The following is a 16,508-nucleotide window of genomic DNA, read 5'->3' on the forward strand; positions in this document are numbered from 1 at the left end:
TGCAAAAGGTCTCAGATTCAATCCCAGGCATCTCCAGTTAAAAGAACCAGGTTGTAGTTGATGGGAAAGGCCTCTGCCTGAGACTCTGGAGAGCTGCTGCCAGTCTGAGTAGACAGTATTGATGTTGGAACTGTGGCTCAGTGGTACAGTATATACTTTGCATGCAGAAGGTCCCAGGTTCAATCCCCAACATCTCCAGTTAAAAGGACCAGGCAGGAGGTGATGGGAAAGACCTCCACCTGAGGCCCTGAGGGGCACTGCCAGTCTGAGTAGACAGTATTGACCTGGCTGGACCAGTGGTCTGTTCATTATGAGGCCGCTTCACGCGTTCAATTCCCACCCTGTCATTTCTGACACACCGTAGCTGACCTGCACCTAGGAGTTGAATTCTAGCAGACGCTCCTTTGCATATTAGACCACACACCCTTGGTGTAGCCAGTCCTCCAAGAGCTTACAAAAAAGAGCCTCGTAAGCTCTTGGAGGATTGGCTACATCAGGGGTGTGTGGCCTAATATGCAAAGGAGCTCCTGCTAGAATTCCACCCCTGCCTGCACCGCTGATAATATAACATAGGACAATTAAAGTCCCTCCCCCCCTTTATATCTTTAACCAAAGAACCAACATTCGCTTGGCTTTTAAATGGGTGGACTCAGGAGTATTGCAGAAATGAGCATAGTGCCGAAGGAGAGAGATGACTGCAAGTAAGCAATACCAAGCCCTCGACATGAATCATTCCCAGCATTATACTGTTGCAGAAGTGTAGAACCTCGCTCGCTAATAAAGTAAGAACATTAAAAAATATATTGCTGCTTGATCAGAACATTGCTAAATGTATGTTTAATACAAAAAAGGAACCAAAAAAATCACTACATTACGCAAAAGGACTATTTAAGTCTGAATTACGTAGCTTGCAAAAGTACCTCGGAGCCCCGGTATAGCTGGAGGTCAGTCTATAAATTTAAAACAAATAAATCCAATAGGTAATCATCGTGTAATATTTATTAAAGTGCCCAAGGGCTAGCAAAAGTAATCTTTGCTCTGCTCTCTTGCTAAGGAATCGGCTTACACGGAAAGGCGGTGTTGTACAACAAGTACAGGAGCTCTTTGCAAGAAGCTCAGGTTGCGTCGAGCTGCTGAGTTCTTGCAAGCTGATTTATTTTCAACCCATTTCAACACACTGGTTCTTGCCCCAGAAGGTTGGACCAGAACCAGCAGGTTGAAATTAAATCAGAAGAGTTTCCGGCTCAACATTAGGAAGAACGTCCTGAAAGTCAGAGCGATTCCTCGGTGGAAGAGGCTTCCTCAGGAGGTGGTGGGCTCTCCTTCCTTGGAGGGTTTTAAACAGAGGCTAGATGGCCATCTGACAGCGATGCTGAACCTGTGAGCTTAGGGGGAGGTATTTGTGAAGTTTCTGTGTCTTGAATTTTTTAAATTAAAAATGTGTGGAATTGATTTTACTGTATGTTGTTTTTAATTCTATGCGGTTTTTAAATGTTGTTATCCGCCCTGAGCCCGTTAGGGGAGGGCGGGATATAAATTGGGTGGATGGATGGTTAGATGGATAGATGATAGATGGATGGCGGGTAGATAGACAGATAAACAGATAGAAAGAATATTGTGCAGGGGGTTGAACTAGATGACCATGGAGGGTGCTTCCAATTCTATGATTCCTCCTGCTGCAGGTGTGTGTGTGGGTGGGGGGGGTAGACATGGTCCATTTTGCTTCTAGGCTATGACTTCGTCTCTCCTTTCAGACATCATTCACACCGTAGGCCCAATCGCTCAAGGGGAACCCAGCGCTGCCCAAGAAGCCGAACTTAGCGGCTGTTACAAGAACAGCCTGAAGCTTGCAGTGGAGAACAAGCTACGGACAGTGGTAAGCAGGCCAGGACAAAGTATCGGGTATTTCATTATTAGGATGAATGGCCAGCCTCCAGGCGGTGACTGGAGATCTCCTGGGCTGTGTTCCCTCTAAGCTGAGTTAGTGTGAGCAAGCTCACGGGTTTTTAGCCTCCAGCTCCCATGTTTTTGTCTTAGCTCAGGAAGGATGGCCCCAGAGCATACTAATTCATGCAGTAGCTCACAGCTTTAATGCCAGTAGCTCACAAAGTAGAATTTTTGCTCACAAGACTCCACAGCTTAGAGCAGGAGTGGCCAAATTTGCTTAACACAAGAGCCACATAGAATAAACGTCAGATGTTTGAGAGCTGCAAGAGATGAACATCAGATGTTTGAAGAAAGGAAGGCAGGAAGGAAAATAGATGAGGGAGGGAGAGGTAGAGAGAAAGCGACTTTAATTCTAAATGTATTCAAGCTGCTGGCTGGTTTGGTTTGGTGAAGTGATTAAAGAGAAAAAATGCCTTCTCCAAGTCGGCCTACGGGATGGCGGGTCTTCAAGAGCCACATAATATGTGTGAAAAAGCCACAGTTTGGCCACCCCTGGCTTAGAGGGAACATTGCTCCTGGGATAACAGCTGCTCTCCAGGCAGCCGAGAACAGTTCCCCTGGAGCAAACAGCTGCTTTGGAAGGTGGACTCTATGGCATTATTTCCCACTGAAATCCCTCCCCTCCCTAAACCCCGGCCTCCTCAGGCTCCACCCCCGAATCTCCAGGGATTTCCCAATGTGGAGCTGGCAGCCCTGTATGATGATGGGAATGGGGATCAACATGGTCAAGGGTTCAGGCCGGAGACTGGCGAACTTGGGAATGAAGGGATATGGCTTTCATGGCTTGTAGGGCTGCCAGCTTCCAGAGGGGACCTGAAGATCTCCTGGAATTACGACGGATTTCCAGTCAACAGATCCATTCCCCCGGAAGAAACAGCTAGCTGCCTTGGGGAGTGGACTCCCAGGCACTATCCCCACATTCCCCAAACCCAGTCCTCCCCTAGTCACATCCACCAGTCTCCAGGAATCTCCCAGCCCAGAGCTGGGAACCCTAATTAGGTATGAGATTCTGGGGGCGACTGGCTAGCAAAGTCCAGAAAGCAGGTTGTAGAAAGTTCCATCAAGTCGCAGCCAACTTATAGCAACCTTGCAAGGCAAGAGAAGTTCAGAGGTATTCAGACCTTTCCTCGATCACCTGATCTGTAGAGTTGTGCTAGGATTCAGTAACTGAATCAAATACAACAGGGCTTTTTTGTAGCAGGAACTCCTTTGCATATTAGGCCACAGCCCCTGATGTAGCCAATCCTCCAAGAGCTTACAGGGCTCTAAGTGCAGAGCCTACTGTAAGCTCCAGGAGGATTGGCTACATCAGTGGTTAAGAGAGCCAGTTAGGTGTAGTGGTTAAGTGTGTGGACTCTTATCTGGGAGAACCGGGTTTGATTCCCCACTCCTCCACTTGCACCTGCTGGAATGGCCTTGGGTCAGCCATAGTTATTTATTATTTATTTATATATTTATTACTTTCAACTTTTATCCCGCCCTCTCCACAAGTGGACTCAGGGCAGCTAACAAAAAAATTCAAACAATACAATTGAAGTTTAAAACAATAAAATACAGTAAAATACAGTTTAAAACATTTGTGGTGCTGTTTACTTCAACAATAGGCAGGATCTTACTTTCCTCTGACAGTGATCCTATAGTGATTGAAGTGCCTCAGTGTAGGATGGCAGTCCTTCCCCGGTTAGGTGTTAAAGGCCTGTCAAAATAATTCGGTTTTACAGGCCCTGTGGAATTGAGAAAGGTCCTGCAGGGTCCTTATAACTATCGCAGGAGTTGTCCTTGAAAGGGCAGCTGCTGTGAGAGCCCTCTCAGCCCCACCCACCTCACAGGGGGGTCTGTTGTGGGGGGAGAAGATATAAGATGTAAGCCGCTCTGAGTCTCTGATCCAGAGAGAAGGGCGGGGTATAAATCTGCAGTCTTCTTCTTCTTCTATTATGCCATTGGCTGTCTCTGCGTCATGACTTTGGACTTCTTAGGTGGTCTCCCATGTCCCATCCAAATACCAACTGGGGCCGAGCCTACTTAGCTTCTGAGATCTGACAAGATTTGGGTAGCCTGGGCTCTCCAGGTCAGGGCCTTCTGTGTAGGTCCTGTTTTTGAAACAAGAATAAAAAGAGAATATTCCCCCCTATGCAGGTAACACTCCCCCCACCCCAAGAATCATTACTCTCTCGTGAAGGGGTGGCCAAACTTGCTTAATGTAAAAGCTACATAGAATACACGTCAGAGAGCCAGTTTGGTGTAGTGGTTAAGTGCACAAACTCTTATCTGGGAGAACCAGGTTTGATTCCCCACTCCTCTACCTGCAGCTGCTGGAATGGCTTTGGGTCAGCCATAGCTATCACAGAACTGTCCTTGAAAGGGCAGCCCCACCCACCTCAGAGGATGTCTGCTGTGGGGAAGGAGGTAAGGGAGATTGTAAGCTGCTCTGAGACTCTGAGATTCAGAGTGAAGGGCAGAGTATAAATCCAATATCTTCTTCAGATTTGAGAGCCACAAGACACGAATGTCAGCTATTTGAGAGCCACAGGACAGGAAAGAAAATAGATGGGAGGAGGGGTGGGAGAGGTGGAAAGAAAGCCACTTTAAATGCATTCTCCGAGCCACCGGCTGACTTGGCTTGGAGAAGTGAGTTAAAGAGACAAATGTCTTCTCCAAGCTGGCCGATGGGGTGGTGGGGACTTCAAGAGCCACACAATATGTGTGAAAGAGCCACATGTGGCTCCCAAGCCACAGTTTGGCCACCCCTGCTGGACAGGGTACTTGGAAGGCCCCTGAAGACTGTTACATTCACCTGCACAATTATTAATATTAGCCATTCCAAAAGAAAGTATAATTTCTCTTTCACACCACCATTTGGACGTGAATCTTGTTGACCCAGTCAATGTGTGTGTGGATTTCTCAGGAAGACACCCGTAAACAGGAAATGAAATCCCTGCTGCCTACAATTCCTTGCTCTTAAAATAATAATAATAATAAAACAAAAGAAACCTTGCTCCGCTGTACTGCCCGCCCCCACATTCCTGCACAGGAGTAGCGCAGCACTAGGAACAGCTTCTCAGAGGAATTAACGCAGCTTCCCAAGCATCACAGTGTTTCTTTTTAAAGCAAGTTTTGCTTTCGTATGGCTGCTGAATTGTATGTGTGGACGTCAGAGCTGCCGCTCTGGGGTGGGAAATACTTGGAGATTTCAGGGGCAAAGCCTGGGGAGGGCAGAGTTTGAGGAGAAAGGGACCTCAGCAGGGGTCCCATGCCATAGAGTCCACTCTCCAAAGCAGCCATTTTGTCCAGGGGAACTGATCTTGGTCCTTTAGGGATCAACTGTCATAGCAGATCTCCAGGTGCCACCTGGAGGTTGGCAACTCTAGAGGGCAGCACCCAGTACAGTTTTAGAAGGCAGGAGTGGCACTAAATGAGATGGAAGGGGGAGGGGCTTCCCAGTCCTTGAGTCCCCTCACAACCGGCAGAACCAAAATGCAGTTAGAATATATCCTGCCGAATGAGAGCTAGTCCTCCGGCCCCTCGATTCAGCTTCTGTTGGTACAGAATGAATCTCCAGCTTCTGCACAGGACAGGCAGTTCTGATACGGCTGTAGCTGAAACAGAACGGATGGAGTTTGGAAAGAGCGTTAGAGCAGGAGTGTCAAACCTCATTTGTCATGAGGGCCGGATCGGATCATAGAATCATAGAGTTGGAAGGGACCTCCAGGGTCATCTAGTCCAACCCCCTGCACAATGCAGGAAACTCACAAACACCTCCCCCTCAATTAACAGGATCTTTGTTGCTGTCAGATGGCCATCTAGGCTCTGTTTAAAAACTTCCGAGGAAGGAGAGCCCACCATCTCCCGAGGGAGTCTGTTAAAGGAGATTGTAGGCCACGCTGAGTCTCTGATTCAGAGAGAAGGGCGAAGTATAAATCTGCAGTCTACTTCTGCTTCTACTAACCAGGGATGACCCTGCGTAGCTTCTGCCATAAATGGATCTGGCATAAATGAGACCTTGTTGGGCCGGGCCATGTGTGTCATAAAATGTAATGCCAGGTAGGGGAGGTATAAACTTTATTATAAAGGACACAGACAAACACACGCACTCAGTCTAATCCACCTCATTGGCTTGTTGAGCCTCAGCCAACAGAAGGAAGAGAGTCTTGGCTCGGTAGCTCTGCTGTGCAATTGAGAGAGCCTGGCAAAGCTCGCTCTCCTTCCTCCACTTCCTCCCCAAGGGAGGAGCTTTGCTCTGTGTGATAGAACAAGCCTGGTAAATCAAGGTGTGATGCAGAAGGAAGCAAGAGAGGGAGAAGGAAGCAGATGACAATGAGTTGCTTGCAGGCCTGATAGGAGCCCTCCAGGGACCTGATTCAGTCCCCAGGCTGCATGTTTGACACCCCTGGGATGAAACGTCAGACTAGGATCTGACAGAGCCGGGTTCAAATCCCCCCTCTGCCATGGAAGTTTGCCGGGTGACTTTGAGCCAGTCACTCCCTCTCCGCATAACCTACTTCACAGGGTTATTGTTGTGAGGATAAAATGGAGGAGAGTGAAACGTCGGAGGTTGCTTTGGGTTCCTGCCTGGGAGAAAGGTAGGATACAAATGAAGCAAATGCATAATAAATAGTCCTGTAAGCAGTAAAAGCTTGAGTGGTGGTGGAGGGGCTTTGTCACCAGCTTTCTGGGGAAAAGATGGGCTCTTTTGCTCTTGCACCTTTAAACCAGCTCTTAGGCACAGAAATCAAGAAAGGGAATTGCTCACGGCCTGGCCAGAAACACAATGGCTTGCTGATATCTGCCTCTTTTTTTGTCTTTAAGTTGCTGCCAATTGATGGCGACCCCAGTAGGATTTTAAAGGCAAGAGACATTCAGAGGTGGCTGGCCACTGCCTACCTCTTTGTAGCAACCCTGGGCTTCCTTGGTGGTCTCCCACCAAATACTGGAGAGCCAGTTTGGTGTAGTGGTTAAGTGCAAAATCTTATCTGGGAGAACCGGGTTTAATCCCCCACTCCTCCACTCACAGCTGCTGGAATGGCCTTGGGTATAAATCTGCAGTCTACTTCTACTAACCAGGGGCGACCCTGTGTAGCTTCTGAGAGCTGACCAGATCAACTGTAATAATAATAAATCTGTCCCTCCTCCGTTTTCTCACAGCACTCCTGAGAGGTAGGCCAGGATGAAAGTTTGTGATGGGCCCAGGGACACCCAGCAGGCTTCCGTGGCAGAAGTGGGGTCATCCAAGCTCCTAATCTGCCCCTCTGTCCACTACACACTGGCTCTCTACATTAACTAAGCCTGTTGTGTTGCAGCTGGCCTAGGCGTGTGCCTCTGCCCATGTGCAGAACTCCTTTTCCACCACCACGCAGTAAAAAGGCGGTCAGCGCTTTTCTCTCGCTGCTCAACAAGACATTGGGGGAGGGGGGTTTTTGTAGTAGAACCTCCTTTGCATATTAGGCCACGCCCCCTGATGTAGCCAATCCTCCTGGAGCTTACAGTAGGCCCTGTAAGAAGAGCCCTGTAAGCTCTTGGAGGATTGGCTACATCAGGGGGTGTGGCCTAACGTAAAATACAGTCCTGCTACAAAAAAAGCCCTGCAATGGAGACTAAGAGGGCAGGGGGAGGACACGTTCTAAGAGGGTCAGGGCTTTGTTAAAGTGCTTTCAACTCAGAGACTATTGCTAACCCCCCTCCCTTCCTTTCTATCTCCCCAGGTCTTCCCCTGCATTTCCACCGGTGTGTTCGGTAAGTGGGAGGGCAGCGGTGCCCCAGCCTTCTTGAGGGGAAGGGGTAGACTGGAACCTCTTCCACAGCACCCTTCTACTCTCCCACAGGCTACCCCAACGAGGCCGCTGCTGAGGTCGTGCTGCACACGCTGCACAAGTGGCTGGAGGACAACAAGGAGAAGGTGAAGGGGGGACGGCACACCCTGTTGAGGCTGGGGAGGCACAGCAGGCTGGGCTGCTTGGAGGGGGGGTATCTCCGTCAGGAGAGCTAGCCCAGCATTCCCATTAGAATCATCGAATCACAGAGTTGCAAGAAGAAGATGATGATGATATTGGATTTATATCCCGCCCTCCACTCCGAAGAGTCTCAGAGCGGCTCACAATCTCCTTTACCTTCCTCCCCCACAACAGACATCCTGTGAGGTGGGTGGGGCTGAGAGGACTCTCCCAGCAGCTGCCCTTTCAAGGACAACCTCTGGGAGAGCTATGGCTGACCCAAGGCCATTCCAGCAGGTGCAAGTGGAGGAGTGGGGAATCAAACCCGGTTCTCCCAGATAAGAGTCCGCACACTTAACCACTACACCTAACTGGCTCTCAAGGGGCCAGACAGGCCATCTAGTCCGGCTCAGTGCAGGATCAGCCTAGAGCAGGGGTGGCCAGACTTGCTTAATATAAGAGCTACACTGAATAAACGCCACAAGACATGAACATCAGATGTTTGAGAACCACAAAGCAGGAAGGAATGCAAATAGATGGGGGGAGAGAGGTGGAAAGAAAGCAACTTTAGATGCCTTCTCCAAGCCACCAGCTGGCTTGGCTTGGGTAAATGATTTAAAGAGAAAAATGCCTTCTCCAAGCTGGCTGACGTGATGGTGAGGCCTGCAGTAAGTGTGCAAGAGTCACATGTGGCTCCCGAGCTAGTCCGGCCACCCCGGCCTACGGAATCCCCTGACAAGTGTTTGTCCAGCCGCTGCTTCAAGACTGTCAGAGAGGGGAGCTCCCCACCTCCCTGGGTAGTCCATTCCGCTGCTGAACAACTCTTGCTGTTGTTTTCATCACATCCTTTCCTAGTTTCAACCCATTCTTACGAGTCCTGTCCTCTGCCGCCAGCAGGAACAGCTCCCTGTCCTCTTCTAAATGACAGCTCTTCCAATACTTCAAGAGAGTCATCATGTCCCCCCTCCCGTTCTCCAGATGGAACATTCCTAAATCCCTCAGCCTCTCCTCACAGGGCTTGGGCTCCAGGCCCCTGATCAACCTCCTCACTGTCCTCTGCACCCGCTCCGTTCTGTCCACATCCTTCTTGAAGTGAGCCTCTCAGACCTCTTCCATGCCCACAGTGAGTGGGCGGGAGAAGCAACAGGGAAGCCATGAAAAGACATCTCTGTAGAGGATTTTTTTAAGGGCAAGATAGGTACAAATGGGCATAAAAAAACCCCAAACCCTTCATCTGAAGACAAACGAAGAAGCTGACGCATGCAAATTAAACAGAGGAGATTTATAAAAGCCCTGGCAAAAGGGTGTAGAATCTACAAGAAGGGTAGGAGAAAGCTTTTAAAGTGATGGACCTATGCTGTTATTGCTGTCAGTAAAGTGAGGACGTTACAGTGACAGTGGAAAGTGCTGTTAAGCGACAGCTGACTTACAGTGACACACACACACAATGGGGTTTTAAAGAGAAGAGATGAACAGAGGTCGTTTGCCGTTGCTTGCCTCCGCATAATGACTCTGGTCTTGGCTGGTGGTTTCCAGGGCTGCTTTTGTAGCAGGAACGCCTTTGCATATTAAGCCGCGCCCCCTGATGTAGCCAGTCCTCGGAGAGCTTACAGTAGGCCCTGTAAGAAGAGCCCCGCAAGCTCCTGGAGGATTGGCTGCATCAGGGGGCGTGGCCTAATATGCAAAGGAGTTCCGACTACAAAAAAAGCCCATCCAAGTCTCCCATCCAAGTCCTACCCAGGGAATGGCCCTGTTTAGCTTCCAAGATTTGACAAGATCGGGCTAGCCTGGTCGAGTACCCAGAAGTAAAAACACAGCTCAGAATACGGTACTATGCGTAGAACAAACACACCCCTCGCAAGCAGTGTAGAATTGAGCAAACTGCATAAATTGCCTCCGTTTGGACACTGCTGCTCCGTCTCTCCCCTGGTTAATACACGGCCTTCTGCTGTCCTCCTCGCAGGTCGACCGAATTATCCTCTGCGTCTTCTTAGAGATAGACGAGATGATCTACAAGGAGAAGCTGCCTCGGTTCTTCCCTGTCGGTGGGTCCCAAACATCCTCTCCCCCGGGGGCTTTTTCAAGGGGTGGGCGCTTCTGAGACCTTCACACGCCCAGAACTTGCCTTCTTTTGTGTGTAGGGTATCAGCTTGGTGAGAGGGGCAGGGGTGGAATTCTAGCAGGAGCTCCTTTGCATATTAGGCCACCCCCCCTGATGTAGCCAATCCTCCAAGAGCTTACAGGGCTCTTTTTTGTAAGCTCTTGGAAGATTGGCTACATCGGGGTGTGTGGCCTAATACGCAAAGGAGCTCCTGCTAGAATTCCACCCCTGGAATGGGGGAAGGGTTCTTGATAGGGATTCACTTCTTCTTCCTCTGTTTCCAGCCTGACCACGTTTCCCAGTCTCTGCGGGGGGTAAGAGCTTCCTGGCACCGGCTGCAGTTTGAAAGGCAGGGCGCTTGCTTGCCTGACACTTAACACCCTCACACACTGCTCACACTAATGCTCCCTGCCAGGACTCCTGGGTCTTCTCCACTGACCAATGACTGGGTTGCAGCTCCCTTTCTCAGACAGGATTATGGAGGGGTAAAGAAGGGATCGGATGGCTGCCTAGCTAAAAGGGCATGCAGTGCCTCAAGACCTGGGCGGTGGGGGCGGGGCTCTGGTCAGTGGCAGAGTACTGGCTTGATGTACAGATCCCAGGTTCAGTCCTTGGCGCTTCCAGTTAAAGGATCTGGCAGCATGTGATGCAAAAGACCTCTGCCTGAGATCCTGAACAGCTGCTGCTAGTCTGAATAGATGTATCAATGCTTCAGTATAAGGCAGCTTTGTGTGTTCGTGTGTGTATGTGTGTGTTAGAGGCTGTGACTCAGTGGTAGGACATCTGCTTGACATGCAGAAATTCCCAGGTTCGATCCCCAAGTAAAGGGACCACCAGGTAGCGGGTGATGTGGGGAGTCAAACCCGGTTCTCCAAGATGAGAGTCCACGCACTTAACCACTGCACCAAACTGCCTCTCTCAAAGAGGGCAAAGGTGGCTTATGGTGGGCAGCAAAACTGTAAGAAGCTGCCTTGAAGTGATTGCTGGTGCTTACGGCCTGTGCGGGAACCCCAAAAAAGGCAGGATGGAGAGCTCAGAAGAGTTCAAGTAAACTACAGGAGAGACTTGGAATTGGTCACTTCCATAGTAACAAGAGGCTTGTAGGGTGTTTCCATCCAGATATTTTTTTTGTGCTGGATAAAGTATGATCTTTTCACCTCCCCTTTTCACCTCTCCCTCCCCAGATCTCAGCCCCACCCTCCAAATGCTGTAACACTGACCTTATCAGCAGATCGGGGAGAAGGTGGAGACAGTCTGTAGTTTACGAAGGACCCTGGAATTGAACTGGAGGGTGGGGCTGCAAACAGTCCTTGACCTCCAGAGCTAACCTTTGCCTCTCTCCTCCCCCCCAGATGCATGTGGAGACCCGCACTCGCAGCTCTGAGCTTCCTTCGCTACCAGCCGTTGGCACAAGATCTCTCACGCTTGGGGGGAGGGGGGGAGAGACACAGACCGCGCAGCTGCTTTTGGAATAAATTCTGTACCTCCGGTCCTGTCGCACACCTTGTAAGATGGGGAGGGGAAGGGAAGGAAGGAAGACGTCGGAAGAGCCAGAGCCAAGCCTGGCAGAAAAATACGACCGCCGGGAAAACGTACCGGCCCACCTGCCAGCGAGAACCTTCTGTGCCAGAAGGCAGCTTTGGTCCTTGTCTGGGAACGAATTGGCAGGCGCATCCGGTGTGTTTTCCAACTACAAGGCTGGTCGGGATTTGTGGAAGGGGGGAGGGGGAGAGCGCACGGGAGGAGGCAAAGCCATGCTGGGAGAGCAGAATAGAAAGGCAGATGGGGGGGGGGGATCAGCAATGCTATAAATAAGCCCAGACCCTGGAAAACACATCAAAGGCCCCTCTTTAGCAGAAGGCTGTTTCCCAACCACCAAGAAACCCCTCTTTTTAAGAAGAACCAAAGTTGGAACATTCAGAATTCCGGAGATCAGCAAAACGCACAAGAGACTTGGTGGCTTCTAGGCCTCTGCCCGTCTCCCCCATAGGCCCTGACCCAAAGGGGGGGCAATAAAGGATGTGCATGCCTGGCCAGCAAGGAAAAGGCCAGTCACACCCACCCACCGAGCAGGGCGGTAGTAATTAATCTCTGTTATCTCTTCAGGGGAATCCAAACAGCAATCCCTTCTCTGTCTCTTTCTCTCTCACACACACATGCACACAGCTCCATAGAGATATCAGCAGCAGGAAGAGACTCAGGGTTGTAAGCCGCCCTGAGTCCGCTTGCGGAGAGGGCGGGATATAAATGGAAAGTAATAAATAAATAAAATATTAATCAGCCGAACAGCACAGAAGCTGTGTGGGGGGGGGGGGGGGAGGGAGAAGGGGAAACTGGAATGGCAGGAACAGTGCATGGAGCATGGGAGGGATGGTGGCTCAGTGGTAGAGCATCTGCTTGGTAAGCAGAGGGTCCCAGGTTCAGTCCCCAGCATCTCCAACTAAAAAGGGCCCAGGCAGAAAGGCATGAAAAACCTCAGCTTGAGACCCTGGAGAGCCGCTGCCAGTCTGAGTAGACAATACTGACTTTGATGGACCCAGGGTCTGATTCAGTAGAAGGCAGCTTCATATGTTCATTAGAGGCACTTGCCAAGCTGGTGTCACCCAAAGTGGTGGCCCAGTCCATTTTGGACTGGAAATGAGTTAGGAACAGACATAGGTAGGAGGAAAAGAATCTAAGCTAACGCCAAAGCCTAGTTTGGGGATTTGTAATGTACGGCAGTTCACTCCCAGCAGTGTCTTAGGGCCCACCTGAACTGCCGACAACAGCCCTGCTGGATCAGACCAGAAGTCCAGCTTCCAACAGTGACCTGTCAGGTGCTTCTGGGAAGTCAAAGGAGCCAGGCAAGAGAGCAGCAGCTCCCCACTGTCCCCTCACCCCCTTCCCAGTAGTCAAAGGTAACCTGCATCTGACATGGAAGTTCTGATTAGCCCTCGGGACCAACATAGAGCCTCCAAGAAGTCATCTAAGCTCATGGCCGTGAACACAGCATGTGGCAGTGAATAATGCATAACACAAGTTATGTTCTTCCTTTGGCGTGTTCTAGATCTGTATGGGGGGGGGGGGGGAAGAGACCCTACAGCTTGGATCTGCCTGAGGTTGCTCAATGGGCCACAAGCAAGAGTTCTTATGAATGCAAGGTTGCACTCGCATCTTGCCGAGGTGCATGTGTGGTGTCCACCTGTGCAGCCAGATCCCTTCATGGAGCAGCCCTGGGAAGCAACCAAGGAGCATCTTCTCCAGAGGGTGCGTGGACCACCTCCCTGACCCCACCTGCAATGAACTGCTTCCTCTTGGGAGAACCCTGAGTCAGCATTTCACGAGGTGGCCGTTCTCTGTGCCGAGGAAACCAAACTGTGCTTGAAACTCTTTCTCAAGTACATCACACTTTGCTCATTCATTCGGGGGTGGAAAGTGCCGCCAAGTTGCAGCCAACTTGTGGAAACCCCGGTGGGGGGTTTTCAAGGCAAGACATGAACAGAGGTGATTTGCCATGAACTGCCCCTGGATCTCCTCAGTGGCTTCCTATCTGTGGCCAACTCGGCTCAGTTTCCAAGATCTGATGAGGTCATGCTAGCCTGGGCCATCTAAGTCAGGATGCTGATCAGTTTGACACCCCAGAAAACCCCAGCATTCTGATGGAGGAGGCGGCATGAAACCACAGCTGAGTAAAAGGGAGACTGACCCTCTGAATCTCAGAGCCGTTTATAATCTCCTTTACCTTCTTCCCCTACAACAGACATCCTGTGAGGTGTGTGGGATTGAGAGAGCTCTCCCAGAAGCTGCTCTTTCAAGGACAGCTCTGCAAGAGATATGGTTGACCCAAAGCCATTCCAGCAGCTGCAAGTGGAAGAGTCTGAGGGACGGTGGCTCAGTGGTAGAGCATCTGCTTGGTAAGCAGAAGGTCCCAGGTTCAATTCCCGGCATCTCCAACTAAAAAGGGTCCAGGCAAAGAGGCGAGAAAAACCTCAGCTTGAGACCCTGGAGAGCCGCTGCCAGTCTGAGAAGACAAGACTGACTTTGATGGACTGAGGCGCTGATTCAGTAGAAGGCAGCTTCATGTGTTCATATATATTCACTGCGGAATCAAACCTGGTTCTTCCAGGTAAGACTCCATGCACTTAACCACTGCTGCAAAATGACTCCCTAGGAACTAGACTGCCCCAGCTGCCAGATTCCAAACGGATGTCCTGCACCTTACTTCCCATGAGACTTCAAAGGCGACCACCGCTTGGTCACTTGTTTAGAGATGGTGGCTTCGTACCTAAACAGACCACCTTCCATGAGGCCAGCTCGCGGGACAGGAAGAAGGGGGGGTGGGGTGGGGTGGATGGCGACCCACCCCCTTGAAGCACCGAACACATCCGCCAGGCAAGCATTTCACCGGCATCCCCTTTAATAAAACACAGACGTGTGTGTGTGAGTGTAACAACAAAAGGAGGGAAAAAAATATAATAATAAACCAAGTGAGCGAGATGGCAGCAAGAGCGATCACCATTTACAACCACAGACGACGCTGCCTAGCAGGTGGGCAGGGAGACATGGGCGAGGCGGAGGAAAAGAGGGGGCCTGGCTCACCGGCCAAGCAGCGCCCCCTCCCCCCCACGCCGCCTCTATTTATACAGGATGTCGTAGTGTCCCGGTCTGTACAGTAGATACACTTTCGGCTCCGAGCCCTCGGGGAAGACGTGAGGGTTGGTGGCGCCGCCCTCGCCCCGGTCCATGTATTCCACCAGGATGGAGACGTTGAGGGCCTGGGCCAAGGCGATGATGTGGATGTGGTCGCTTTCCTTGCACATCGGCTCCACCTCCTGGGATCGGGGAGAGAAAACCAAAGAGGGGAGAGGCGCGGTCAGTGTTGCCCTCCCTGGAAAGCAGGGATGGTCAAACTTCCTTAATGTAAGAGCCACACAGAATAAACATCAGATGTCTGAGAGCCACAAGAGATGGAAGGAAGGCAAGCAAATTTGGGGGGGGGGGAGGTTGAAAGAAAGCAACTTTAAATGGATTCTCCAAGTAGCCAGCTGGCTTGTCTTGGGAGAAGAAGAATGTAGATTTATACACCACCCTTCTCTCTGAATCAGAGTCTCAGAAAGGCTTACAATCTCCTTTACCTTGCCCCCTGCCCTCAACAGACACTCTGTGAGGTGGATGGGGCTGAGAAAGCTCTCACAGAAGCTGCCCTTAAAGGCTGACCCTTTCCAGCAGGTGCAAGTGGAGGAGTGGGGAATCAAACCCGGTTCTCCCAGACAAGAGTCTGCACACTTAACCACTGCACCAAACAAGTGATTTAAAGAGAGAAATTCCTTTTCCAAGCCAGCTGATGGGGCAGTGGGGACTTCAAGAGCCACACGATATGTGTGAAAGAGCCACATGTGGCTCCCGAGCCACAGTTTGGCCACCCCTGCTGGACAGGGGACTTGGAAGGCCCCTGAACACTGTTACGTGCACCTGCACAATTATTAATATTAGCCATTCCAAAAGAAAGTCTCCATAAAGAAATGCTGTGGGTTTTTTTTTTTAAAGAAACGCAATAAAGCAAGCAGGCTGGAAATAAAAACAGCAGGTAACGGGATGATAATCAAGCTCAGGGAAATGGTCCTCTTTCGGCCTTGCACCTGAAAGGTAGTCAAGGCAATGGCAGGCAAGCAGCTTCGAGGAGGGGGCTTGCCTACCACCACAGAAAAGGCCCTGTCCTCCACACCCATCAACCTAATTTCTGAAAAGGGGGGGGGGGTGTCATTTGGAGAAGGGCTTCTGAAGACCATCTCAAAAGGCTGGGCATGTGCAGATGGAAGCAGGCCATCCTTTTAGCCAGTTCCAAAATGCATCACGCTTTGCAGGTAAAAATCAGCACACTGAGTTCTGGCCAGAAATAGCCTCGAAGCCGGTGAATTGATTTTAACACTTGTGAGAGATCAGAAGCCCTGTTCCAGCTGGCCCCCGCGTCTGCTTTCTAAGCCTTTGTCTGTGACTGCTCACGCCGCCTCCAAGCTCCCCTCTCCAGTGGGGGCGGGATGAGGCTAGAACACTGCTTCCTTGAAGCACTGGGGAGGAAAACCAAAACAGAACCATGGAGCTTGCTGGGACATCCAACCGGACGTCAGATATTCAGTTCTATGCTTGGCACAGCGATCCTAAGAAGGTAAAGGTAGTCCCCTGTGCAAGCACCAGTTTCTGACTCTAGGGTGATGTTGCTTTCACAACATTTTCACAGCAGACTTTTTACGGGGTGGTTTGCCATTGCCTTCCCCAGTCATCTACACTTTGCCCCCAGCAAGCTGGGCACTCATTTTACTGACCTCGGAAGGATGGAAGGCTGAGTCAACCTTGGGCTGTCTACCTGATCCAGCTTCCGCTGGGATCCAACTCAGGTTGTGAGCAGAGGGCTCTGACTACAGTACTGCAGGGGCTCCTCATGATCCTACAAATACACAAATCTTGCACGGCTCTTGGTTTGACCTTCTCTCTGACATTTCTGTGCCAGATGGCACAGGACACTTGGAGGTCTCACGGTCCTCCTCTTGGCAAGG

The 16,508-nt window shown here is 50.6% G+C and overlaps 2 protein-coding genes across 4 annotated transcripts in view; one reads left to right on the top strand and one right to left on the bottom strand.

The window, feature by feature from the left end:
• The window catches only part of MACROD1 (mono-ADP ribosylhydrolase 1), a 710,025-nt gene that overhangs the window by 554,395 nt on the left and 139,122 nt on the right, over nucleotides 1-16,508 (top strand). The window contains exons 6-10 of one of the 3 annotated variants that reach the window (XM_060254716.1): nucleotides 1,755-1,876; nucleotides 7,647-7,677; nucleotides 7,767-7,840; nucleotides 9,838-9,919; nucleotides 11,328-11,465. In XM_060254716.1, coding sequence (XP_060110699.1) covers nucleotides 1,755-1,876; nucleotides 7,647-7,677; nucleotides 7,767-7,840; nucleotides 9,838-9,919; nucleotides 11,328-11,359 — 341 coding nt within the window. In that variant the 3' untranslated portion in view covers nucleotides 11,360-11,465. Of the gene's footprint in view, nucleotides 1-1,754; nucleotides 1,877-7,646; nucleotides 7,678-7,766; nucleotides 7,841-9,837; nucleotides 9,920-10,259; nucleotides 10,280-11,327; nucleotides 11,466-16,508 lie in introns of those variants that run through there. The other 2 variants (XM_060254709.1, XM_060254702.1) reach the window with 2 other exon arrangements.
• OTUB1 (OTU deubiquitinase, ubiquitin aldehyde binding 1) overlaps nucleotides 14,354-16,508 on the bottom strand; it is a 33,075-nt gene continuing 30,920 nt past the window's right edge. The window contains exon 7 of the mRNA XM_060254726.1: nucleotides 14,354-14,786. Within this exon, the coding sequence (XP_060110709.1) occupies nucleotides 14,589-14,786 (198 nt within the window). The 3' untranslated portion in view covers nucleotides 14,354-14,588. The remainder of the gene's footprint in view (nucleotides 14,787-16,508) is intronic.

The sequence above is a fragment of the Heteronotia binoei genome, chromosome 1, assembly GCF_032191835.1.
Source record: "Heteronotia binoei isolate CCM8104 ecotype False Entrance Well chromosome 1, APGP_CSIRO_Hbin_v1, whole genome shotgun sequence".
Taxonomy (NCBI): Eukaryota; Metazoa; Chordata; class Lepidosauria; order Squamata; family Gekkonidae; genus Heteronotia; species Heteronotia binoei.